We start from the raw sequence: 26,104 nt of genomic DNA on the forward strand, positions 1-26,104 counted from the left end.
CGGTGGAAAGCAGGAAGGATAGGCACCCCAACTAACCTTGAAGAAAAATACTGGAATGAATATATTCCCTTTTTGTCTCCACCAGGCCGAAGGCATGTGGGGAGAGTATGTTTTGCACTCCGTCCGTCCGCGTGTCCGTCCGTCCGTCCGTCCGTGTGTCCGTGTGTCCGTGTGTCCGTGAACAGCTAATCTCGGCCACCGTTAACCCGTTCGATGCCATATTTTGCACACACACTCCCTGGATGCCAACCATGAACCTCTGCCCCAAACTTTCCAGAACGGCCTGTTATAGCGCCACCAGGAGGCCGCTTTGTGCAAAACAAGTTTTTGCACAGTACACCTACAGATTTTGTCCAAACATCACGCAAATTGGTACACAGTCTCTCTAGAGCCATTCAACCAAACGGGTCTTTCAGATTTATCAGACTCCATCCTGATTGGTTAAGATTGGCTTCCAAAGTTCACAGGAGTGCTCAGTTTCAAACAAAATGCTGCAAATCATGAACACATCGCGTGATTTCCCTGAAATTGTGCACCCACATTCCCACTAGGCCGAGGACGAAATGCCACATGAACAATTTCAACTCAGCCTCAAGGTGGCGCTATAACTGGCCGAAAAGTGTTTTTACCTCTAACTGCACGGATCTGTGGATAACCTGGTGGAGACCTGTGCCCGGAAGGGCACTTTTTCTAGTTTGTAATCTCTTTTCAATACTTGACGTCTGAATTAACTGGTCCTCTGACCCAGTAAAAATGTAGCGAATCCACGTGCTCTGCTACATTCTGCTAAATGTCAATCCATTTGCCTAAATCATTTCTTATCTTTATATTACATTTTCTCACCAATGACATTATTATATGAGTGAGTACACTCTAAATGTGACCAGCTCTACAAGAATCAATTGGATGTATTTGAAACGAATGAGAACAATTATCGTTTTAAAGCTGGTAACTGAATGAAGGACGGACGGACGCACGCACAGACTGACAGTCTCTCAATGTTACATTATCACTGAAGACTTTACATCGTTTGATTGGGTTGCCAGCCTCTCATTGCGAGGTGTTGTGAGCTTTATAGATCTACTATTTTCACAATATTTATCTGTGGAACAGAGTCAAACTAAATGCCTCAACTCCTACAATTCCAGGTGCTTATCAGGGTGGTGGTCCCCAGATGAAATATTATAGTATTTTGGGGGGAGTGGTGGCCTAAAAGGGTTGAGAACCACTGGGTAAAATGAGAAATCTCTTCTGTAGTGTACATACCTCCCCGTCCGTACATGAGCTTTCTGCTGCATCCAAGACCCTTTATGTAGGACAGGTGCTAGCAATTAAGGAAGTGCATTTATGTCTCCTCCATGCTGCATTAGTACCACAGACAATTCTTCTCAGATTGTCAAAGAGTACGACCAAATTAGCATAATACAGTCCCACAAGACCCTAATGTCTGACAAGCATCCAAACAACTCCTCTTGGGGACGAGGCAAAGGTAGTGGTAGTCACAATGCCAACAACAATACAATGGACAACCCACCCCCCCCCCCCCCCCCACTAACCACTAGCAAATTGCCATGGTTTTAATCATACAAAGAAGAGTGATAATTTAGCAACTAAAACATTCCAATGTTGTTCTACTGTGCTGTTATCGGTGGCAGTAGCTGAGTGGTAAATGGTAAATGGTGCATTTATATAGCGCTTTTATCCAAGGCGCTTTACATAGATTGTGCATTTCATTCACCCATTCACACACACATTCATACACCGATTGCGGCGGAAGCCATGCAAGGTACCAACCAGCACATCGGGAGCAATTTGGGGTTCAGTGTCTTGCCCAAGGACACTTCGACATACAGACAGGAGGAGCCGGGATTCGAACCGCCGACCCATGGATCATTGGACGACCTGCTCTACCTCTTGAGCCACAGTCGCCCCGTAGTGGGTACTAGAGAGAGGTCACCTGGTAACCAGAAGGTCACCGGTTCGTCCAGACTGCGAGCTCGGAAGCGTCTCTGAGCCAGCAAGACACTTAACCCCTAACTGGTTTATTAATAGCATCCGCTGCCCCCAACAGGTAGGATGGGTTAATGATGCTGTATTTAATAGCATCCACTGCCCCCGACACACAGGATGGGTAAGTGATGCAGAGGACACAATCATTACATGCTTGTGCAAATGCACTCTGTCGACAACCCCTAAACATTTATTATTTTAATGCACTCACAGAATACCTCTTGTCTAATCAAATGACTCCACTGGAACGAGCTCCTTTCATGATTAATAATAAAAAATAAAAACATATTTGTGAGGGCCTTGAAATCTTCTTAAATTGACACAATTCATCACGCACGCACGGTCGCGCTCACACGTGTAACTAACTACTGTATACCTTTTGTGGTCGTTGTTGCTATGGACGGTATAGCAACATAGTTTTTTGAGCGGTGCCTCCGCTCCATTACGCAGCTATGCGTGTCCCTATGAATACGTGTCCCTGTGTCTGTCCGAGCATGGAAAGCTGCAACACGGTAACTGTCATTTCTCGACCGTTTCGGACACGGGAAGGCTCGCTGGAACAGGGCCGGCCCCCTGGGCATGTTCCTGGGGGTCTGGATGTTCCGGGGACCCCCAACATGGTAACTCTGTCATTTCTCAAAGATATTTTCCAAAATTAATCAAAGTACAGTACAGAGGGCCCAGGCCGTAGCGTAACGGTCTGGGCACCGGACTGGTGATCCAGTCGCGGTGTGCCGCGGGTTCGACTCCCGGACCCGACACGGCCTTTACCGCATGTCATCCCCCCATCTCTCTCCCGTTTCCTGTCAGCCTACTTTCTATCCCTTAAAAAATCAATAAAGGCGTAAGCCGCAAAAAAATATCTTAAAAAAAAAAAAAAAGTACAGTACAGAGCACAGTACACTACAATACAGTACAGAGCACAGTACAGTAACTACAAGTAAGACGCGTGAACGCGGGAAGCGAACGCAGCTGTTGTGGCAGTCTGAGACACACACACTGACTTTTTTTTTTTTTTTTTTGCGTGTGCGTGCGTGTGTGTTTGTGTGATACAGCTGCGCCCTCTGGTGGCGGGCGGGGGGTGTTACAGTGTGACACAGACAGACGAGCTAGGCAGGCTTCTATAGTAATCGCTCATTGCATTCGCAATCACTGCATTCGCAATAACAATAAATGCATAGTTGAAGGTTGAAGGTTTTCAGAAAACTTAGATCATGATTTAGAAGGCCTTTTTAAGAATCGGCCTCAGTCCTAAGAAAAAAGACCATGATATACATTTCATTATTTTACGTTATCATAGAAATTGGCTGCTCTCACCAATAATGGCGTCGGGGTCCCTGTTCTCCAGCTCAGCGATGGGCACAAAGTCACACTGCAGCACTGGGATGTTCAGGTTGTCATCGTCACAGAGCACGATGGTGGTGGTGCTGTTCAGCGTCATCTCGTAGTCGTTCTTCACTGTGGTGTACTGCTTGTTTGCTGGCTTTAGTGTTCCCTTGGAGATGAGGTACACCTAGAGACACGGGACGGATGTAGGGATGTCAGGGGTTAACCGGTTAGCCGACCGTTAAGAAACATCCGGATATTTTTATCAGCTTTAACGGTTAATTTGCATAATAATAAATGCTTGTTCTGATCTTAAATCCCTTTATTTTAGATCGTTTTTAGTAATAGTACAACATAAACATTACAGAGACTGTAGTTGTCACTGTACAATACTTTAAAACAGTTGTCATGTTGCACACATGCCTAAAATTGCTATTTGCGCCGCCCAGCTTGTCGCACTCCAGGCTGCATGAACAGCGCTCGGGCTCTGTTTTCTGCCCCCTCAATGATGTCCCCGTTCTCTGTTGTACTTCAATGGCTAGTTGGCTACAAGTTACAACGGTAGCTTTGCGGTAGTCAAAATGTAAGCGAGTGACAGCGAGACGAGATGAATACATGTCGACCGTATCAATGCAGAGACCTACATTATTAAATCCATTATTGGCCATTTGGCCTGGAGGGAGAACGTTTACAGCCGCCGCTGCCGCTTCCTCCTCCGGCTCCTTCTCCTCCTATCCGTCTCCACACTGGCACGGCTTACGGCTATCAAAAGTTAGCCATGTGCTATCGATGTTTGAGGGTTTTCTCGTCAGCGAAAAGTCAACAAACGGAACACAGTGACATGCATGCTGATCTTCCTTAATAATAATAAAAAAAAGGCTTAGCCCATGCGTCCAGTGGCTTTATAGGTATAGGTTGCTCGGATCTGGACTGGATTTATTTATGTTTTGTTGGACTAGAACCGGCGGACCTCTGTACTGTAGACGCGCAGATGCATGCATCATGCAGATGCGATGCGTTGTTTATTGATGATTAAGCCAGAAGCCTACAACAATTTATTTATATTGTTAAATGTTGCTTTTTTGTTTGTCTTTTATAAAAGGAGCATAAATAAATGTATGCCATTCGTCTACCAACTTTAATTATGTAGCCTATACATGCATATTACATTTGGGGTAGCCTATTAAAAAAAGAAAAAAATCAACCACTATCCGGTAATGAACCGGTTAATCCTAACGGGTAACCGGTTGGGAAACTATCCGTTACTGACATCCCTAGACGGATGAATGTCATTTTTGTGAGTTGAGAAGAAAGGGAATGGGCTATATGCAGTATGCACACACGCCATTTTGGAAAGAGTGAGGGTGCTGCTATTGGGCGCGTTGGCTCACTGGAAACACTCTGCTACAGCAGTAGGTCTCAAAGTGTCCTTGAGAGGGTTCCAAATGGCCCGTATGTGTGTGTAACTCTGATAGTGTACAAATGGAACCAAATGTTTGTACACTCTCAGAGTTAAGTTTGAGAACCACTGCACACTAAATGGAACAGAGCCTTAATTAGTATCATTGTTAACAGTAACACCTGTGAAAGAATTAGGGAAGCGGCCCGGAAGTAGGAAGAGTTATTCTGTGTGCATATAGCCCATAGTCCTGTGCGTCAAACAGCATCAAACGTAGAACACCACACCGGAGCAGGTCGGACAATAAGCCTCTATTAACGTGCCAAGTATAATAAAAGACAGAGGAAGACTGGAGGGACTGAATCTCCCTCAGAGTCATGACTTTGAGGAAGATGCAGTAGCATGGAAACATCAGGCTTTTATTAGCACCTTAATTTAAGTTTATAGAGGGTATGTGCATGCATAAAGTGAGTGGAAAATCGAGTGGCAAAGTGAGTTTAACGTTGTTTAACGTCATTTAATGTAATCAGATAGGACTTTTCTGTTTGGATGTATGGGTTGTCACTCAGTAGGCGTTCCCGCATAACTTCCTGAAAATCACACTATTATTTAGATTTCTGTGTTAATATTGTAACCGTGATGCAGGACGAAGTCAGAAATGAGCCCAGAACATCCAGATTTTGATCTGCTGCACGGATGCAGCAAGCGGTATAAACCAAGCAAATTTAAACCAAGCGGTTTAAATTGATAAGACAAGTATACTCGTCCTTAGCATCCAATGTGTTAATGCAATCAGATTTTTCTGTTTGGATGTATGGGCTGTCAAGGCCAGAAAGTAGTTTTTTGTCACTTAGTAGGCATTCCTGCATAACTTCCGGGTATGATGATGATGTCACGCGTATACCCTCTATTGTCCAAGCTGCTCCAGTGTGTTCTTCTACGTTTGATAGCTGTTGAGACTTGTTTAATCAAAGGAATTGATGAAAAGGCTCATGTATATACTACTACATACTTGATTGGAGTCCCCCAGGGCTATACTTGGTATGCTCCTTTTTTCCTTCTACACCAATGCCTACTACACAATGCAGTTACCTGATATTGTGCTTCCATTTAGACTGGTGCTTAGCCAACGAAAATCCACCCAAGCAGCTGAACTGACCCCATAAATTATACATTTCCTTACGCAAGTTAGTTTTATGACCCTCGGAAACCACAATAACACCAGGAGAATGTTAAGGTCTTAATAAGACATGCTGGCTTGTCAGCACCATCAGCTCTCTAATTCACCAGAAAATAGAGTCGGCCAAGAGTGAGAGCGCCTGCTACAGCTAATAATATCCAAAACAATTTAAAGTCAATCTGTAAGGCATTTACTAACATTTTCACCCTCCAAATCTCTTCATATCCGCTCTCTGTCTCGGTCTCTCTGTATCATTTTACCCAGATGTTGTAGGTGAAACTGAACGGCTGCAAGTATCGAGTATTTTCTCACAGCAATTATTGTGAGATTTTTTTGTCATTTAAAATATCTTGACATTGAATTTCTTTATATAAATCACCCCCCCCCCCCCCCAATTTAAATTGATAGTTTTGTTATAATCGATTAAATTGACTAGCCCTTACCCGTTGTGAGATATTTGCCCTGCGGGGGGTACTGCGCCCGGTGCGTTTTTAATTCACTAATAAATTCATTAATAATCATTAATGTGTCAAATAAAAAAAAGGCTTCGTTACGCCCTCCATATTCATATGGTCAATGCCTGTGTGAAAAGTGGGAGCGATTGGTGCAGGCAATGAGGAGCTACGGCGGTGTTTCTGACACACAGACAGACACACAGACAGACATTGTTAGAATTATAGTATGATGATTAGTTCGATAAGCTGTTGCACCCTTAGTGATAATAAGCATTCATGGCCAAAAATAGGAATGCCAGGTTGAAAGTGGTTGGTGTCAGCCAGGCACGCCCACACACACAAATTGGTTGGTGCCAGCCAGGCACGCCCACACACACAAAGTGGTTGGTGCCAGCCAGGCACGCCCACACACACAAAGTGGTTTTTGCCAGCCAGGCACGCCCACACATGCCGCTCTGTCAGTATGTGGCTCAGCACGGAGGGTAGGACTGATTATTTTAGTTCTCTTTGGAGGGCAGCAGAGGGCACAAATGAAATGTGGGGTTGTGTCTAAGTCATCGCCAGCGGTTGCTACCTGAGCCCGCGGGGTCTGACACGTGACGGCTGAGGTTAATTGAGTTATTAAGCTCTGTTGGCTGGACTTCGGCCCACAGAAAAGCTAAGCTGAGAGCCAGAATCTCGACATGTGTTTCTACTGGTCTGTAATTAAATGGGTATCGTGCAGGGCAGGCACGCACTGGTTGGAGAGTTGGACCTCCTTAGTAGTTTTGACAGACGGGTCACCAACTCACCATCTCCCTTCAGAGCCCCAGGACCTCCATAACATAACTTAACACATTTGTATTTATATATAGACAAATCCGCGGAGCGCTTCCCTGTAGGCAATCATAACTCGCTGTCGCTGTATTCAAGCGGCGCCACTTGACACTGCAGCTATGGTTGCATTAGTCTATACAATACATCCTTAAACAATCCTTCTCCCTCTTTGTCTTAACCGACACTTTCACTGCTGGAATGGCCCAATATCAATCCATAAACTTTTATCTTACCTCATTCAGGAATATCCCCACTTTCTGACTACCGGTAATTGACATTAAATTTAGTCTTTGCTATATTGATATCCTTCAACAGCAACAAGGCTGACGCTCTACCAGTGTCAAAATGCTAGTTTTGTTATTGGTATGGTCTGTTTCATACTTGGTATTAGCTCAGTATTCACTGCCATTGAGCGAAACACTGAATCCCTACACAGTACAGGTTTTACTTTATCCATTTTGTATGGGTCTATTTGGACTAAAGAGTGAACATACAGGATTTTACTGTAACTTCGCCAACCAGCCGTTCAATATTTTGTGCAACATAAACTCCTAAACATTACAGCAATCAAATACAGCAATGACTTAAAATATCAATCTATACATTCCAAAAAATGTATACATAGCCTACTGTAGATATCTTTGCATTAAATATTCCCCCTCACAAGGCGAAGTTGAAGGATCATTATCACAGTGGTTCTCAAAGTGGGGTCTGGGGACCCCCAGGGACCCAGAAAAACGTAATAACACCCTGAGTGGCAAAAACAGAGGTCTCCGTCCTATTCAAATAATCCTGCTCGACGCCCAGGACGGAGATTAAACAAAAGTTCCGTCTTTATAGATATCATAACCAAGCGCACCATGCGGTCTACAAACTAGGAGCGTCTATTGAGCAACATTCTATATCATTTCCGGTTGGGACGTCATCCAAAGTGGTCCCCCTCCATTTTAGTGGATGAGATCGAAAATCTTATGTCTTATGTTTTTGACGGCCCATCGCGGTCCCGCCGCTTGTCGCTAAGTAATCACAGCTCCCGTTGTTGTCAATCCGCTCGGGGGTGTTTTGGCTACATCTATCTACTTCCAAGATGGCGCCGTGCCACCTTGAAATAGGCCCTGAATCCTGATTTAATTGTCCTAAATACCCCCGGGCGTTTGGGGTGTTAATATAGCGTCACAATCATTTCAACCACTTATACATTTATACTGTATGTTGGCTTTAAAAAAATAGCAGGTTACAAGCTCACAGTGCGAACATCTGCCATTTTTTTAAGAAATTTTGAAAAATCATGAAAATGTTTGGAAAATCATACTATCATCATCATACTATAATTCTAACAATGTCTGTCTGCCTGTGTGTGTGTGTGTCTGTCTGTGTGTCAGAAACACTGCCATAGCTCCGTACTGCCTGCACCAATCACTCCAACACACCAATTCACACAGGCATTGACCATATGAATATGGAGGGCGTAACGAAGCCCTTTTTTCGATTTGACACATTAATGAATATTAATTAAAGGGACACTTCACCCTTTTTGCTAAAAAATATATGTTAATGACGTTTAGAAGCTTTAGAACACTTTCCTGGGGGTCTTTATGAGTGTAATATGTGGTTTTAGATATTATAGATTGTAGCAGTGAGCCCAGTGTCTCTGATGTCATGGACACTGGGATCACTTACTTCCTGGACTACATGTGGTCTCAGTAAGACAGACCTCCCCTATCCACAAGGAGGAGCAGTGCACCAAAGTATTATGGGAATTGTAGTCCAGGAAGGAAGTGAGACCAGTGTCCATGACATCAGAGACACTGGGCTCACTGCTACGATCTAAAATATCTGAAACCACATATTACACACATAAAGACCCCCGGGAAAGTGTTCTAAAGCTTCTAAACGTCATTAACATATAATCTTTTGCAAAAAGGGTGAAGTGTCCCTTTAATTTATTAGTCAATTACAAACGCACCCGGGCGCAGTACCCCCCCACGGGGGGCAAATATCTCACAACGGGTAAGGGCTAGTGTTGAATAATTTTGAATTCATGAACACAGATCTTCTCTTCTGGGGGTCCTTCCCTGGGAACAAAACATTTTCTGATGGGGGTCCGTGGCCGAATAGAACACATATTAATGGGGGGGGGGGTCCTTGACATTGGAAAAGTCACATGATTTCATTGATCTGTGTGGATGATGCATATGGAAGCTGCTCACCTTGCCCTGCTCCACTAAAGTGAAGAACGTGTCCACTTCTTTGTTGAAGGCTGTGACCCGGATTTCCCCCTGTTGAAACACACAGTTCACACTTAACCACATGCAGGGGACCAGGGTTGGCACTAAAGGTTGCCTTACTGTCCAGGACAAGTAAAACATAACATTCAGTGAAGCTTGCATTTCTGCTTTCCCGAACAGGGGGAACACCCCTGTAACAGAATCAACATTGAAATTGTAGTTTGATTTAGTCTCTATTGATTTATTGACCTCTAAACAGCTGTGTAACTGGCTATGGGAAGCCGGCTTCCCATATGGGGCTTAAGTGGTTGGGGACTGGAAGCAACCTTCTTTTGTTCGCTATTCACACGATCTAAGATATATCTGTCCATAAACACGAATGAGCATCCCCGGGCTCTGTTCAGAGTACTCTCTCTCTCCTTCTCACCGCCTCCGACACGCAAACATTATGCACCAGCTGAAAAATGGGAGTGAGCGAGAAAAAGGGATTAAAAGGAATTTATATCAAACCTACTACCGTCCTAGACTACCCTCACAAACTGGGCAGTGATTTCATCCATTCAATGTGTCTGTAGGTGTCGGGTGAGTGAGTGTCTTGTCCCGTCTGTGAGACGACACACCGCCACCTGACCCCGAAGGCCGATTTGAGGCATCAAACCAACACTGCATGAATAAAGCCCTGGTTTCTACCAAAGTTCAGCATCGCCTTAAAGGGTAAATAAACTCAAATGTGAGGAGAGGCTCAATTGTACACTAAAGTACATAAGCACACTCACAAATGTGGACGTGACTGTTGGGCAAGTACAACATGGCCTGTATTTGCAAATCGGAACATAGCGTCAACCTCTGTAATCTCTGTCGTCCTAGTTCTTTGGTTAAATAACAAAGTTCCAGAAAATTATTAATAATAATAAATAAACACAGCTTTAATATAGCCCTTATCTAAAATATAAGCTTACACCATGCTTTATAAAGAAATAATATTGATGACTTGCATTGACACTTTAAAGAGTCTTTTATACTCACACTTTCATCCATCATCTCAAACGAGAAGAGCTTTCCGTCTCCTCGAGAGTTGCTCCATGTGCGGACATTGCTCTTGTTAGTGATCCGGGCTCTGACACTCCACCTGGAGAGGCAAATAGAATGGAGGGATGGTTCTCATCCTGTTAAGACTGCATTGGCCAAAGCAAGCTCTCAAAATGAGTTTGACCATGATTCCAGAGATAACATTTTAATTATAGTATGGTAGAAAGCAGATAAAGACCAATCGGTGGTCTTCCCTTCAATCTGTGATACATAATGCAATCCAAACAAGTCTAATTAACCCTGCGCTGGGTATGACCTATAAATGTCTAAACGGCAGTACCAATGGAAATGACACGAGTGTTTCAGAGGGAAATACATAGCACAGAAGTTGCACTTCTATAGACACTGTCTGCATTAGGTTGTGACAAATAGGTTTTCTCCTCAGAGGTGAGTAAGGGCTGGAACGAGGCTAAATTGACCCCTGTGTTTTCTTCAACAATGTGTGGCCTACAGTATATGTTGGTCATATTATATACTGAATGTATGATGAAGTTCCCATTGTGACATGATTTATTTTGATTGTCTAGCAAAATATCTAAAAGGCCACAGGCACAACCGTCGTCCATGGGGTTGCTCTACACGGCGAGCGCATCATAAATCACCTCCTACCTGTAGAGACGGCAGCATATTCATGAGGAATATATTGTTAATAATGCCTGCAAGCCCCACATGAAACACTTCACTTGATAGTAGTTACTGTCCCGGTAGCATTGCGGGACCGGAAGTTCAAAGATGGTGGATTTCAACTAGCCGGAAAAGAATGGCACAGGGCTACACCTAATTAAGAATCGCTCAACAATAGTGCTTTTTATTTCTTCAACTGAAAAATAAAGTGTTGACAGTCCTTTTCTGGTAAATGAGCATCCCAAAATTGGCAACTTGCCACTTGCCAAAATACTGTATGACACAATTGGGTAAAAGAACAATTACCGTGGAAACTACACAAGCTTCTGTTCACAAATATAACAAACAAAAGACAACGTAATTCAGCTATATCCAAAGACAGTAGGTGTTGAGCAATTTCCAACCCGTGGGTCTGCTGTAAAAGGTGCTCCTTGTCCACAATAGCCAGCCAAGCGTGGCAGTGTTATTCAGCAGTGAGCTTTTCCACTGTGTTGATAATTGAGGCAGTGGAGGATATTCACACCATAACTTTGCCAGCAATTAAATCCCCTATCATGAGAACAGCTGCTGGCCCCGAGTGAACCTCGTTCCCTGCTCCGTATGGATAAGGCTGCTACATCAGGCTTTATGGCGGCTAAAAACCAATTATAGCCTCCTCTGGATGCTATTACTTAACAGCGGTAGAACAGGATGAGAGGGCCATACAGAGGCACACATAAAGAAGCGCGTGGTGCTGAGACCGCCTCGCAGAACCCTATCCAAGGCTCGGTGGCTACCAGTCTGTAAAATTAATTAGCAAATGGACCGATACGGGTCCATTTGATTGAATTTGCACCTGCCCATGAGTTAAATGAACACTTACTGAGTATACATACTAACATAAGACACGACAACCATAATTTAAAGCTCCATTGCTAAAGTCATCCGTTTCTGTGGCATTAAGTAAGTAAGCTGCCATGATGCCAATAGGGCAGGAATCTCCTGTTTCTGTAGCCTGATGCTGATTGCCAAGCAGGGAGCCATTGGGTCCAATTTTTCAGAGTCTCTTTGGTATGACCTGGTCGGGGATCGAACCCCGACCTCCCAGTCTCAGGGAGGACACTTCAAGTTTCAAGTTTATTGGTCATTTAAAATAAAACACACCTTATACAATGTATTCAGGGTATTTTTTTGTGGTGTTTGGCAGAAGCCTCAGTTTATAATGCCAGCCCTTTTAATATTCAAAATAGCTATAAAAAGGATGAAGATACAACAAAAAAACCATCCAAACTTTGAAGTTAGATGAGTCATTCGTTTATCACAACACCTATGAGCGTAGTTATCTCCACAGCTTGGCCACGTTGTTGTGAGCTTAAAAACTCTTTTGACTGATGTGTACTCAACATGGATGACGACTCCATCAACCAGCGCACGTCTATCTGTTTGTGGCTACTTTTAAAAGGTCACAGGGAGGGTGTAAACCTAATGAAACTACTATAAGAAAGGCTTTGGGTGGGTGTGATGCTGGGACAGCAGTAAAATGGATTCCTGAAGGAGACGAAGTGATTGTGAAGAGGGGAAGGAGGAAAGGAGCAGGTCAGGCCAAATCCCCATCAGGGGCAAATAACCGGGAATCAAAAACTTGGCAGCGAAACTATAAATGAAACACTCAGCAGTACCTGCCATTAAATTCAGCCAGTGTCTGTCTGAGGCCATTTCGTTTAAATTCCATACAAATCGACTGACTAGCGTGCACCGTGCAGGCGCACATAACCACACACAGTCTCCCCTCTGCGCGAAAAAGGACACGATACACAAATGCACATGCACAAATGGACGCATGCACCCGCACCTCTCACCAGACATGCCCAAAAGCAAAAAAGGGAAGAGCAGTCACCAGGTGAAAGGAAACGGTTTGGTTGACGAATGAGCAGCAGAAAATAGCTGCAAATAAAACACTGCATACAAATGTGACTCTCGCAAGAGGTCTGACAATTGTGTGCCATCTAAACAAATACTGTAGACTACCAATTCACCACCCTAAAGACCGACGTGGTGGATATTTACAGTTTTCTTTTCCCTCCAGTGGACAGGAGTCACAGAGAATGGTTAAAACCACTTGGATAGTAGTGTTCCTATTCTAAGCATAATAGGCTCACATTTGTGACTTGCATTGACACTTTAAAGAGTCTTCTATACTCAACAAGCGTTGATCCGCCACATGCTTTCCCGGTTTTAATGGGATAATACAGGACAGATACAGACAGGGAAAATGACAGCCGTTTTAATCTAATTTCACTCATTTGCACGTATACTGCAGAATTCCTTGCTATATACATACAGTAAGTTAGTTGCTGGGGAAAAACCTTGCATCTCCCCATTTCAATGTTTTGCCTGCCAATGACGAGATTTCTCGTCACGGTAGATGGCGCTCTTCGCTAACCTATGAGTCACCGTTTGACTGTCATTGAAACCAGGAACCAGGAAATCATGTGATCGCAAAAAAAGAAAAAACAACGCTTGTCCACTTTCACAGTACAGGAAAGTGTTAACAGCCTAACCAGCTGAGTGGCCCCCTGTGGTTAGAGTGTCCGTCCTGGGACTGGGAGGTCAGTGTTCAATCCCCAGCCGGGTCATACCAAAGACTCTGAAAAATGGGACCCCCAATGCCTCCCAGCTCGGCAATCAGCATCAAGGGTTGGAATGGGGTACGGGTAAGTCCCTTGACTCCCTACCACAACATACTACCGTCATGTCCAAGCTGTGTACATCAAGCTGCCTCACACTAAGGAAACGGGAGATAGGCTCCTGCCCTATTGGCCTCAGGGCTCGGCAAGGCTTACTTTACATTGGATCCATTGGAACACAGCTTATTTATTTATTTATTTCGACCAATATGCAAGTTCTGGGTATGTACATACTGTAAGGAGTTACATAGTACGTTAAGAGGCTTACTCACTTGGTTTGGTAGGGGTTGAGACAGGCAATAGGAATCACTTTAGTTGGAGATTCAGGTGGAGGAGGGGTCTTCACAAAACCTCTGCCACGACCCCGGCCAGCAGTGGGGGATGCTGGGAAATGGAGTTCACAGTTAATAAGTGATATAAAACTTCACATAGTTTGTTTTTAAACTAACTATTATGTCCCTCGATCTGAGCAAAAACACATTTTGGCACTTGCGAAGAGAGAGAGAGATTTCTGTTTGTTTTGTGCAATTAATTTTGGTGGTTATTTTAATGCATCACTTACATTGTACTTGCAAAATGATTTATTTTGATAGTATCCCATAAACATTGATTTACGTAGCAAACTTTCCCAAATGTAGGTCCCAGCCCAGGCTTATTCTCCATGTAGGTCTTTGGTCTGAATATGTAAAAGAAAATAAATGAGTTGCAAGCCAATACGTTATGCATTATGGTAGTCTACAGTACAGCCTATACTGTATTATGTCGCTTACTCCCTCGCCATTATTATTATTGTGACGGTTAAAGCTGCACTATGCATTTTACAAAGACAAATGGCTCCAATAATAACTCACAAATACTTATACACAATTTCATATCTGGCTATGTATGCAATAAATCTCCGGCAAGCAAACTGAACTCACAGTAACTCAAGTATGTTTATTTGCTTTGTGGATTAGACAGGCGAATAGAAACAGCATGGCAACGACAGTCATATTATATCATCATCATGTCTCCAAAGATCAAATTTTTTACCTCTATGAGACAAATCATTTGACACCTCATTTCTACACCAGTTGAATTAGAAGCCCTTTTTTCATTATTCGTGTCCAATGTGTTCCACTAGAACTGCACAGTAAAATAACCCTAGCCATCGCTCATAACTATGGATCTGCAGTGTGTGAATCTCTTCACACTGATATTTTGGTCTGTGATGCAGTGACAGTACGTTTTAACAGCGGGCGAGCATCGGCCGACACATCGCCCAATCGCCCATCATCGCCCAAAAAGATGAATTATTTCGTTGCCCCGCCCACTTTTCGACCATCGCCCGTTCGCCGGCTGTCGCCGGTAGTCGCCGGGTCCCATGGACAAATAATGCACTTCCGGAAAATTGGTCTGGCTGTCGTCTGCTGTTAAAACGTACTGTGACAAAGCAGCAGGAATACCAACACGGTAGGGGTGGGATTATTCACTTACTGTACTGTACCTCCCGATTCCATACAATCTCAATACCTAGGTTACCGATTCGATTTATATTGTGAATCTTAATTATATTAATTATATTCTAAGATTTAACGATTCGATATCAAGTTTTTTTGTGATCCCAAGTTACAGTGCTTAGCTTTTTTCATACTAGAAAAACGATTCAAAACAATATATACCATTAAAGGTTGACAAATAATTATCAATGTAGCCAGATAACGTCAGTTATAATTTTATACATAAATAATCAAATCGTTTCTGAACCTCAAAATCGATTAAAAAAAATCGTGGCATTACAAATCACAATATTTGAGTGAATATTGTGAATATATTAGGGCTGTCAATCGATTAAAATATTTAACTCGATTAATCGCATGATTGTCCATAGTTAACTGTGATTAATCGCAAATTAATCGCATATTTTGTATACGTTCTAAATATACCTTAAATCAGTGGTTTTCAAGATTTTTCATATCAAGGCCCATTATTTATTCTGCATTTGAGCCACGGACCACCATTTGATGAGATTTAGCCTTCCAGACCCAAACTAAAGAACTGTATTGATGTTGGCCAATGGTACCATTACGAGAGATAACAGGCCATGTTGATCAAAATAACATTTTTTCTAAGTTTTCTAATTGTGTAGACTCACTGGGAGAGAGAGAGAGATGGGGAGAGAGGCGGGGCTCACTGACTGCCTGCATTCAATTTCACATGCATGCGTCTCTCAACCATTCTGTCAAACTTCACAGTGCGTTAATCGCGCATTAAAAAAATTAGTGCCATTAAAAGGATTGTGAGTTAACTAGTTAATAGTGCGTTAACTTTGACAGCCCTAGAATATATATAATATATAACACGTTCATGACAAGTTCACATTGCAGAACATACAACCAGACAATAGATTTTATAATAGACTTGAGGTTGCACACCACTGGTGGAAGAAGTGCTCACATTATTTACATTATTCACATTATTATTTAGAGTACCAACACAATACCACAATGAAAAGAGACTCTCTAAAGTCCAGTAGTGACGATTTACTTGAGCAAAAGTACCAAAACTATAGGCGCCATCAACACATATTTAAAAGTACCAAAAGTAAAAGTACTCATTATGCGGAATGTCCCATTTCACAATTTTCATATGTATAAAAACCCTTTGCAAATATCTAGAAGAATCACAACGCAGCGCAAACGACGCGTTGTGAGCTTGTAGATCGGACATTTTCAAATAGCCATCCAAGTACATATATCGTACGGCTGAAGTGGTTTTGTAATATTACGGTAATCCAAATCTAGAAAGTTTTCAAATAATAGTGGAGTAAGAGTAACATATTATTTGCCTCTGAGATGTAGTGGAGTAGAAGTAAAAATATAGAACAAATGGAAATACTAAAATTTGTACAGTACTTGAGTAAATGTACTTAGTTACTTTTCGCCAGAATGTGTGGCCACAGTGCATCTGTGCCAATACTATAATTTAATCTCCTGTGTTACAGGTCCATTTGGTTACATTTGTGCACTCTCAGAGTAACTAATTGGAGGACTTTACTACGTAACGGTATAGCACAACCTTGAGTGCATTATTGCCATCATACCAAAGCAAAGAAAGAAAACAAAAACGACTTTGTTAGCAACAAGTGGCTGGCGGACGTTTGATGGTCAGGATGTGTTCCGACTCCAGAGCACTGTATAGTGACATTTTGGCAATTCAGCCAATAATACCTGCAACTTACTGTGGTATAGCACACACCGCATACAGCCAGACACCATACATAGTTTAACAGAAAGTCCCCCCAAAATACTCATGGGACCACCGGCACAGTTGCACCAGATCAGATCATTCATCATCTTCCAGAAACGTGGACCTACCACGAATAAATACAGACTAATAAATCATTAAAACTATAAAACCTCTGCCATACTGTGAGCTATGTCAACTGACTGGTGTGCGTGTGTGTGTGTGTGTGTGTGTGTGTGTGTGTGTGTGTGTGCACGTGCGTGCATGCGTGCGTGCACAATGTATCACACCCTGCCGCTGCCCCCCGCCCCCTTTTGAGCATGTATAAACAAACAGCAAACAAAAAACAGTTCCACTGAGAATATGTTCTTGTTTTAAGCTCCTGTTGTGGTTCACAGCAAACACTCACCTCTCTAAAACCCTACTTTGTGTGTGTGTGCGTGCGTGCGTGTAGGCGTGAGAGCAGTCCCTGGGGAAATCACATACTTAGCAGCTATTTCCAGGCAAGGGGTAATTAACATCAATATACACACACGCTACCCGGATGGAGTGATTGGGAGAGAAGAGGAGGTGGAGGAATAAGGGACGGGAGAGAGGCAGAGGAGACGGGACAATAAGATGAACAGGAGAAATAGAGAGAGAGAAAGAAGAAAACAAGAGTGAAAGATACTTTCAGGCGGGAATCGATTAACGGAGACTCCGTCGCCTGGATCAAAGACAGGTCTGCTCCAGGTGTGTGTGTGTGTGTGTGTGTGTGTTTTTCCTGTAAACAATTATTGAACTCCGGCACCGTTGGACCAATCGGCGTGAGGAACATTGCACACACATTCCAAGGCAGAAACTCATATCAGCCAGTTATAGTGCCATCAGGAAATTAATTGATGTCATCAATTCTTGTTTCTTATTACCCAATTTTGTCCAAAACTCACGCGAATTGGTAGTGGTACACATTATCTCTATGGTGATGGAGACATAATCAATCTGATTGGTTAATATTTGCTTCCAAAGTTTGCACAACATGCCATAAATAATAAAAAGCAGTGTCTGGTTGCCGTGAAGCTACATTCCCACTAGTCCAAGTCCCTAAACCTTTTCGACCTCTTGGTCATAAAATCTAAATTATTTTCCCCTGGATTACATGGATCATTACACAACTCCTCAAATAGGCCAAGGCCATTTACACCTGACAAGTTTTACCGCCTGTTTTTTTTAATGCAAAACACATTTTTTTCTGAACACATTTTCTACTACTACTCCTACCGATGTTGTACAAATCTCACCCAAATTGGTACCCCATATCTCTGTAATCTCTGTAGGATGAAGATCTGTCAGATTTTTCAGATGCCTTTCTCGTTGACTAAATTAAAGGTGGGGCTCATTTTGCACAACAAGCATCGCTGGACGCATCTGTGGGAAGCTTTGCATGCACACTCCCAGAGGTCAGGGTTAATGGCTGGGAAAGGGGCTATTTTTGTCACAAGTACATTTGCTCATACGTGAAATATGAGCAAATGGGGAGCAGTTAGGGGTTAAGTATGTTGCTCAGGGACACTTTGACACATAGACCGCCAACGGGAGGAGGGGTGAGGTGAGGACCAGGGACCTTCTGATTCCCCAAATGGCCTCTCTACCCATTCAGATATGGCCGCCATTTACAATGTCATGTTCATATTACACAGAACGAGCTCAAGTCTACTTCTGAAGGATTTCTTTACAATGGTCTCTACTTTGCCCACAATGGCACAATGCCTAAGGTGGCCAATCAGAAGACAATGAGTTTTTAGGGTGAGGGCCAAGACCCCAGTGAGGCTCTCCAACGCTGAAGCGCTCAGCCCTAGTGGTAAGAGCGTGGACTGCAGGCAGATCCGTGGATTTATGACGAGGAAACCCCATGCATCTGGGTTTAACATTGAGCGCCCGTTTGCACTAGACCGTTCTTCCGGGTGCGAAATGAATAGCGGGGGGGGGGGGGGGGGGGGGGGGGGCCTCTCTCTACTACTCACTCCCAAAACACATCAAAGCCCCCTACCCTCACCAAGTTTAAAACCATGTTTTCAGACTTGCATTCCCTAATCACCCCCTTTTTATAGCTTTTAACATCTTAACAAATTTTTCCTAATAGTCGTTTTTATTTTGTTGACGTTTGGTAAAGCGACTTTGAGTACTCAGAAAAGCGCTATATAAATTGTATGAATTATTATTATTACAAGAGAGCCATTATGGGTCCATCTGGTTAAATTTGTAGTGTAGTGATATTACCGTTTAGCATTCCTTAGATTTTCTTCATTTTAGAACTTCACCCTCAAAAAACAGAGAGAAGAGAAACTAAGGGCGCTTTCACACCGGACATGTTTGGTTCGTTTAAAACGAACCATGGTCCGCTTACCCCTTTGGTTCGGTTGGTGTGAACGTGCATCCGAACTCTGGTGCGGATCAAAGAAACGAACCATGATCCGCTAAAAAAAGACCGGACTCGGTTGGCTTCCAAACGAACCACGGTGCGGTTCGTTACTGGTGTGAATGCATTCGGACTTTATAGAGGACCAAATACAGGACGATAGGCAAAATAGCCGTCGGGCGTCGGCAGTTGTGAGGCTGCATTAATAATTAGTTATAAAAGCATGTATTTTTTTACGGGGATCATATGACAGCTGACAGTCTGATTTTAATAGTAGACGCATACAGTATATGTCGAGGCGCAGCGCAGCGTACGAGGTTCACATGCGTTGTTATCGACATGGAATGGTGTACGGTATGGCACACGATGTAAGCTTGTAGATCTGTTTATTTTAAGCATGCGCCGGCCGCCGCCACGCAAAGTTATGACAAAGCATGCGAATCTGCGATGCATGAGTCTTCATGCGAGAGTTTCTCTTTCAACTCGTGTCCCTCCTTTTTGTGTGTGTGTGTGTGTGTGTGTGGACGCTGTGGGCGCAGCGCGCACATGAGGGGGAGAGACCCATATATTTATATGGGAGAGACGCAGAGACAGAGAAATATTTAAAATCATCCATGTTGCGCAGGCCGCAGGTATAGAGAAAAAGCCAATGTTAAATAAACTATACACAGGTGGTCCCAAATGATTAATTGATTACATCACTATAGCAAAAGACGTAAAACTAGGTCAACTCAATTAGCTGCAGCGGAGCTGTTCTGACTTGAAGCTCAATAACCAACTGACCAAACCATAAGATGACATGGAAATGCCCGCCGCGGCGCCGATTTGATGCGCAGAAATAACATATATCTAATGGGTGAAGGTGCACACATGGAAGAAAAGTCCTTTTTATCGGGGATACCTTGTTGTAGGCTATACGTCTCCGTGAATTGTATGCATCAGCATTCAGCAGCAAGCACATTATTGTTCAAACACCTGCTCCTCTGTTCATCTGTTGCTCTTATTTGGCTAATAAATAATTAATAAGAATGAATGCAATAGCAAGTTGTTGCTGCCTGTCATGTTGCTGTTCTCTTCTCTCTCTGTGTGACTGAAGGTTGCCCCAAAATGTGTAGACAGTGATTTCCCCTCATGTTCTTTTTCCCCTCACTATTTGGTTCGCTTAACATGTCCACGTGTCATTTGTTTACATATTTGGTACGCTTTACAAAGTCCAGTGTGAACACCAAACGGACCAAAATCAAATGCTAATATTTGGTCCTTGGTCCTTGATCCGGACCTTCTAAGCGAACTTTGGGTGTGAAAGCACCAAAGCAGTGTACTGTATACATGTACTGTATGGTGGGAGTATTGCCCATATGCTGCCCGCTCTTCCAGTTCAAGGCCTCATGAATATTGTGACTTGAGGCTACTCGTGAAGACAGAAAAAGATAGAATAAGGAGAACAAAGGAAAATAAAAACTAGCAGAGCTAACCTGCAAGGAATGGTTGGCGATGAATAACAAATAGTTTTTTCAACAGCATTTCAGCAAATATAAATATCTGGTCAGAATTTACATGCAGCTCCCACTGTAGGTTATCTGAATGTCAACCATATATATCACAATTTCAATGCAAACACAGACACCTTGCTTGGAGTGACGGTGCAAAATCATTGGAGTACACACCTCGGCAAGAAATTTTTGTTTCGTACTTTCTGAGAACTAATCTGATCGAATATTTTGAAATAAAAAGGTTGAACAGAGAAAAAAACGCTCAAATGACATTCCAACAAACACCATTGAAGGCAACCTTGGAACCTTCCTTCCGCTCTGTGGTCAATACTTTTAAAACGGTGTGCGGATCTCTTCTCTCCTTTCTTAGTAACTTTTTTGGATCCTGTTGAAATATGTGGATGTGCGTGGCGTGCACCTCTTAACCTTGGGATCAAACACGACACAGTTAGAAAAAGCCTAATGATGCTTAATGAATGCCTAATGTCTAATGAAAAGTCTAATGTGATGATTGTGATCGTACAAAATTGCTTAAAGGCAGAGTTCACCCTATCAATTACTTACTTTTAGTTTTTGTCGCATTCCTGTTCTAATCCTCCAATTTGTAAATTATTTAAGGTAATAGGAGGCCAATCTTAACAAGAACAATACTATATTAATGATAGGTGTGACAGTACCATGCCTCCCAGTGATTACACTTCCAGTTGTTTTGGACTTTATTTTATTTTTAGATCCTCCAATTAGGCCTCCAATTTATTACTTCCTTGCTAGTCCAATTTGGTTAAACTCCAAGAGTTAAATTAACACCATCAATTAGCTCTGGAGGGTTCCTCATTATGCAACAACCTGTGTTTGTTCCATTTACTCCTGAGTCCCGAGGTGACCTCTCTCTGAGCAGGAGACGTCCTGCTCAATCATGCTGGGAAGGTGGAAAAACAACAACACACGCCTGCCTCAGCCTGTGATTTTGACAGCTTGATTGGAACGATGATCAGATAAATGTTTTTAGTCATGAAATAGAAGTGGTGCTCAATAGTTCACACTGCTAGATTAACCTATTAAAACCGGAATCAAATCTGTGTCATAGGTTTCATCATGTGTTTTTTAGTGTGCACACATACAGTATATGCGCACACGCACACACACACACACACACACACACACACACACACACACACACACACACACACACACACACACACACACACACACACACACACACACACACACACACACACACACACACACACACACACACACACACACACATCTATAGATATAGTTAAGAAAGTTAAGAAAACACTTGTTTACAACAGTGATTCTCAAAAATAGCAGATATACAAGCTCACAGCACATTGTGCACCTCACTTGTGCCACGCTGGTAGCTTGTACATCTGCTACAAACACAAAACTTTGTCCCAATTAACACCCAGCAATATTTTATCTGGGAGAACACAGCTGGAGTGTTTCAGTTACACTTCACTCTACTTGTTTTTCACAGAGCTGGATTTACTTTTACGGGCACTGTGACTGCTAATAATAATAATAATTCAACAGCTGACTCAAAACTAACAACAACCCTCACAGAAATGTAGTGGAGTACAATATTTATCTTTGAAATGCAGTGGAGTAAAAGTCATGTTTCCAAATATATATAATGTACTTAATGAGTAGTTCACAAGAAAATTACTTATTTTCAATCAATGACACACCCAGGAACCCCATAACTCTGAGAGTATGGGCCCATTTGTACACACCGTACGGTGCCATTTGGAACCCACTCAAGGACACTTTGAGACCCACTGGTGTAGCAGACTGTTCCCAGCGAGCCAACATGCACAATAGCAGCACCCTGACTCTGTTTGACCAGAATGGAACAGAGCCTTCATTAGTATCATCGGTAACACCAGGAAGTAGGAAGTGGCCCAAGTTCTTTCCAAAATGGCGTGTGTGCATTATACTGTAGCCAATTGGTCTAGGAGACTCCGCTGGTCTATTGGCTCGGGAATGCGACACAAACAAAAAACATCTCCATGAATTCAAGGCTTCATGGGGTGTGTAAGAACTACTCCTTAAGCAAGCACGGTCAGGAGTGGACCTGGGCGAATTAGTGACACGGCCAAATCAAGTCAAACAAAGACTAGACTAGACTGATTTCAACCAAATAAATTCTGCCCACTAAGACAGACGTCCCTGAATGAATCAGAGAGAGTCCAATAGAGGCCACTCAGGCCAGATCAACTTAAGTCATATCATAACTAGTCAGATCTAGCCCAGAACAGAATCCCCATATGGGCTGTGATCTGGCCTAGTCCTGAACGTCACCGGAGTCACGGAGGACGTCATCATAAGGTAATTTGGCTTGCTGGGACAGTCATTGGTAAATATCAGTGGTTACTGTCCACCACTGCATCCAAACACAACACAATTTAGATGCAGCAGCATACTGTACATGCGGGAAGTGTTTGGGGTCAAATGTGTGTTAAAACAAAGTAATTCTAGCCCTGGCGCAGCAGGCTCATTCTGGGTCCTTAAGATCAAGGCTCTGTGGTCAGCAGAACAATTGCACGCGGCAGTAGAAAGAGACTCTTTGTCTCCAGAGGGATCTTTGGGGTAGCACGGATCAAAGGAAGCACTCTGATGAGCTGCTTAATGCAGCGCTGAGTGTTGAGGCAAATTACTCTCTCTCACCTTCTGTCATTTCCTTGCTCCCTCTCTCTCTCTCTCCCTGTCTCTACCTCCCCTCCTACACCTCTCCCTCTCTCTCTCTCCCCGTCTCTACCTCCCCTCCTACACCTCTCCCTCTCTCTCTCTCCCCGTCTCTACCTCCCCTCTACACCTCTCCCTCTCTCTCTCTCCCCGTCTCTACTCCCCTCCTACACCTCTCCCTCTCTCTCTCTCCCCGTCTCTACCTCCCCTCCTACACCTCTCCCTCTCTCTCTCTCCCCGTCTCTACCTCCCCTCCTACACCTCTCCCTCTCTCTCTCTCCCCGTCTCTACCTCCCTCCTACACCTCTCCCTCTCTCTCTCTCCCCGTCTCTACCTCCCCTCCTACACCTCTCCCTCTCTCTCTCTCCCCGTCTCTACCTCCCCTCCTACACCTCTCCCTCTCTCCCGTCTCTACCTCCCTCCTACACCTCTCCCTCTCCCTGTCTCTACCTCCCCTCCCTGTCTCTACCTCCTCTCTCTCTCTCTCTCTCTCTCTCTCTCTCTCTCTCTCTCTCTCTCTCTCTCTCTCTCTCTCTCTCTCTCTCTCTCTCTCTCTCTCTCTCTCTCTCTCTCTCTCTCTCTCTCTCTCTCTCTCTCTCTCTCTCTCTCTCTCTCTCTCTCTCTCTCTCTCTCTCTCTCTCTCTCTCTCTCTTCATGAAACCTTGAACTAGAGGTACTGCCGGCCTACACAAGCCCCAACACTCAAACTGAACGCGCGCACAGGCGCCCAGGCGCCCACACACACACTCACGCACACACACACACTATATGCCCAACACTCATTATACATCCCCTGCACGCCCACACACAGCCAGCTCCTCCACAGAGAACTGTTGGATATGTTTCTGGCACATAACAAAATCAATGTCTGTCTTCAAAGCGGCCAGCTGTAGAAAACAACTTGACTGAGACAAAGGCCAAGATAAAAATAACAAAGTCAAATACAATTCTTGGGCTACAATACATGGCACTCCATCAGTGGTTCCAAAATACAGGGCCCATTTTTGGCCACGGACTCTGTTTTGATGGGTCTGTGATCTTAAATCATGTACAGGGTTAAGTAGAACAAACATTACAGAGAATATTTGGACCGAAAAGGTGTAGCCTGAAGCCATAGCTTATAGTGCCTACCCTATTTAACTTGTTTTATTCCAATACAAATAACAAAACTTCGATATAGATAGTTGTCAACGTGGTACACATGCTGCATGCATGATGCACATGCTAGCAAATAGTAGAAATTGCCTAATGGATAATTGGGACTTTAATTTTTCCATTTCATTAACGTGGCAAAGGGGTGGCTGCATTCTGCTGATGTGTTATTATGCTGATGATTACTAAGACAAAACTGCATTTTAGTTTATTTTTTGTCTTTAGGCTATTTCAACATGGAGCTCACCTAGTAAGAGAGCATACTGTATATATAATACCCTGCTGTAAGTAACGCTGCATATCATCCTCTCTCTCTCCCGCCTTTCCAACCTCACTCTCTCTGTTACTGTCTACAATAAAACAGAAAAGCAAACCAACACAAACTAAATACTGGGGTCTTTTGGGGATTGTCTGGCCACAGCGGCTAGAGTCTATAGCTCAAAGTTTGTCTACCAGTCAAAACAGCCAAAACAGCTGATCCAAAACAGCCAAAACAGACTGATCAGTCAACTACTAAAAACATTACATTAATATATCAGATCCTGGTTTAATGTTTGTGAAGAAATATATTGTGCATTCCAGGCAGTGACACGTAGAAAAAAAGAGAATGTGAAAGCAAAAAAAGCACATGAAAGGACATGAACAGCAAACCTTTGTAAACGCATCCGAAAGCCTTCAACCGTATGCACAGGCCACCCGCTAGTTAAGAGCTCAAAGGTGACTTCAGGTTGTTTCTTTTATATGAAAAAGATAATTACTGCAGTCTCATCAACCACTGTAACTACAGCTGTATGATGTTAAGGGGACCATAAATGATAATGCAGTACTCCTTTCCAACCAAGTATCTTGCTCCCTCTGCTGGTGATACAAGGATTACCAAATAGAGATTTTCCTCTTCTGAAATTATCAATGTCAGAATTATCTCTAAGTAGCGTTCTCATCACGATGAGGTATTTTGGTAGGCTAAAGGGGAAGTTATATAGGTTCTACAGGTAGATTTCTAGTGGAATGTTTGCATTGGGTTAAGAAAATAAGCTATGCAGCAAACAGAAATATACTGAAAATATACTGAAAGATCTCAAACAGAAAAACAAACAGACCTACTGACCTAATACTAGCAGCATGGTTGCAAGCTAAAAAGCACATGGACCAACAGCACTAGAAATGTGGCCAGGAAACCTATAGAGCAGAAATGTTCACTCACTACCGGAAACAAACAGACACTCTTGTCAATAGGCCCAGCCAGAACTGGAAATCCTTTGAATTAATGTTCTGTTATAACCACTAAGCAAAAAGATCCAAGTGATATGAGGACAATGAAAAATGTCATACGG

At 43.2% G+C, this 26,104-nt stretch overlaps 1 protein-coding gene across 1 annotated transcript in view; it reads right to left on the minus strand.

Moving 5' to 3' along the window:
- The window catches only part of LOC310875480 (replication protein A 70 kDa DNA-binding subunit-like), a 70,632-nt gene that overhangs the window by 35,325 nt on the left and 9,203 nt on the right, over positions 1–26,104 (minus strand). Inside the window, exons 7-10 of the mRNA XM_083788724.1 lie at positions 14,066–14,177; positions 10,441–10,543; positions 9,397–9,465; positions 3,328–3,523 (exon numbers count right to left, since the gene is read on the minus strand). Of these exons, the coding sequence (XP_083644850.1) occupies positions 3,328–3,523; positions 9,397–9,465; positions 10,441–10,543; positions 14,066–14,177 (480 nt within the window). The remainder of the gene's footprint in view (positions 1–3,327; positions 3,524–9,396; positions 9,466–10,440; positions 10,544–14,065; positions 14,178–26,104) is intronic.

The sequence above is a fragment of the Protomyctophum parallelum genome, assembly GCF_964188405.1.
Source record: "Protomyctophum parallelum genome assembly, chromosome: 1".
Classification (NCBI taxonomy): Eukaryota; Metazoa; Chordata; class Actinopteri; order Myctophiformes; family Myctophidae; genus Protomyctophum; species Protomyctophum parallelum.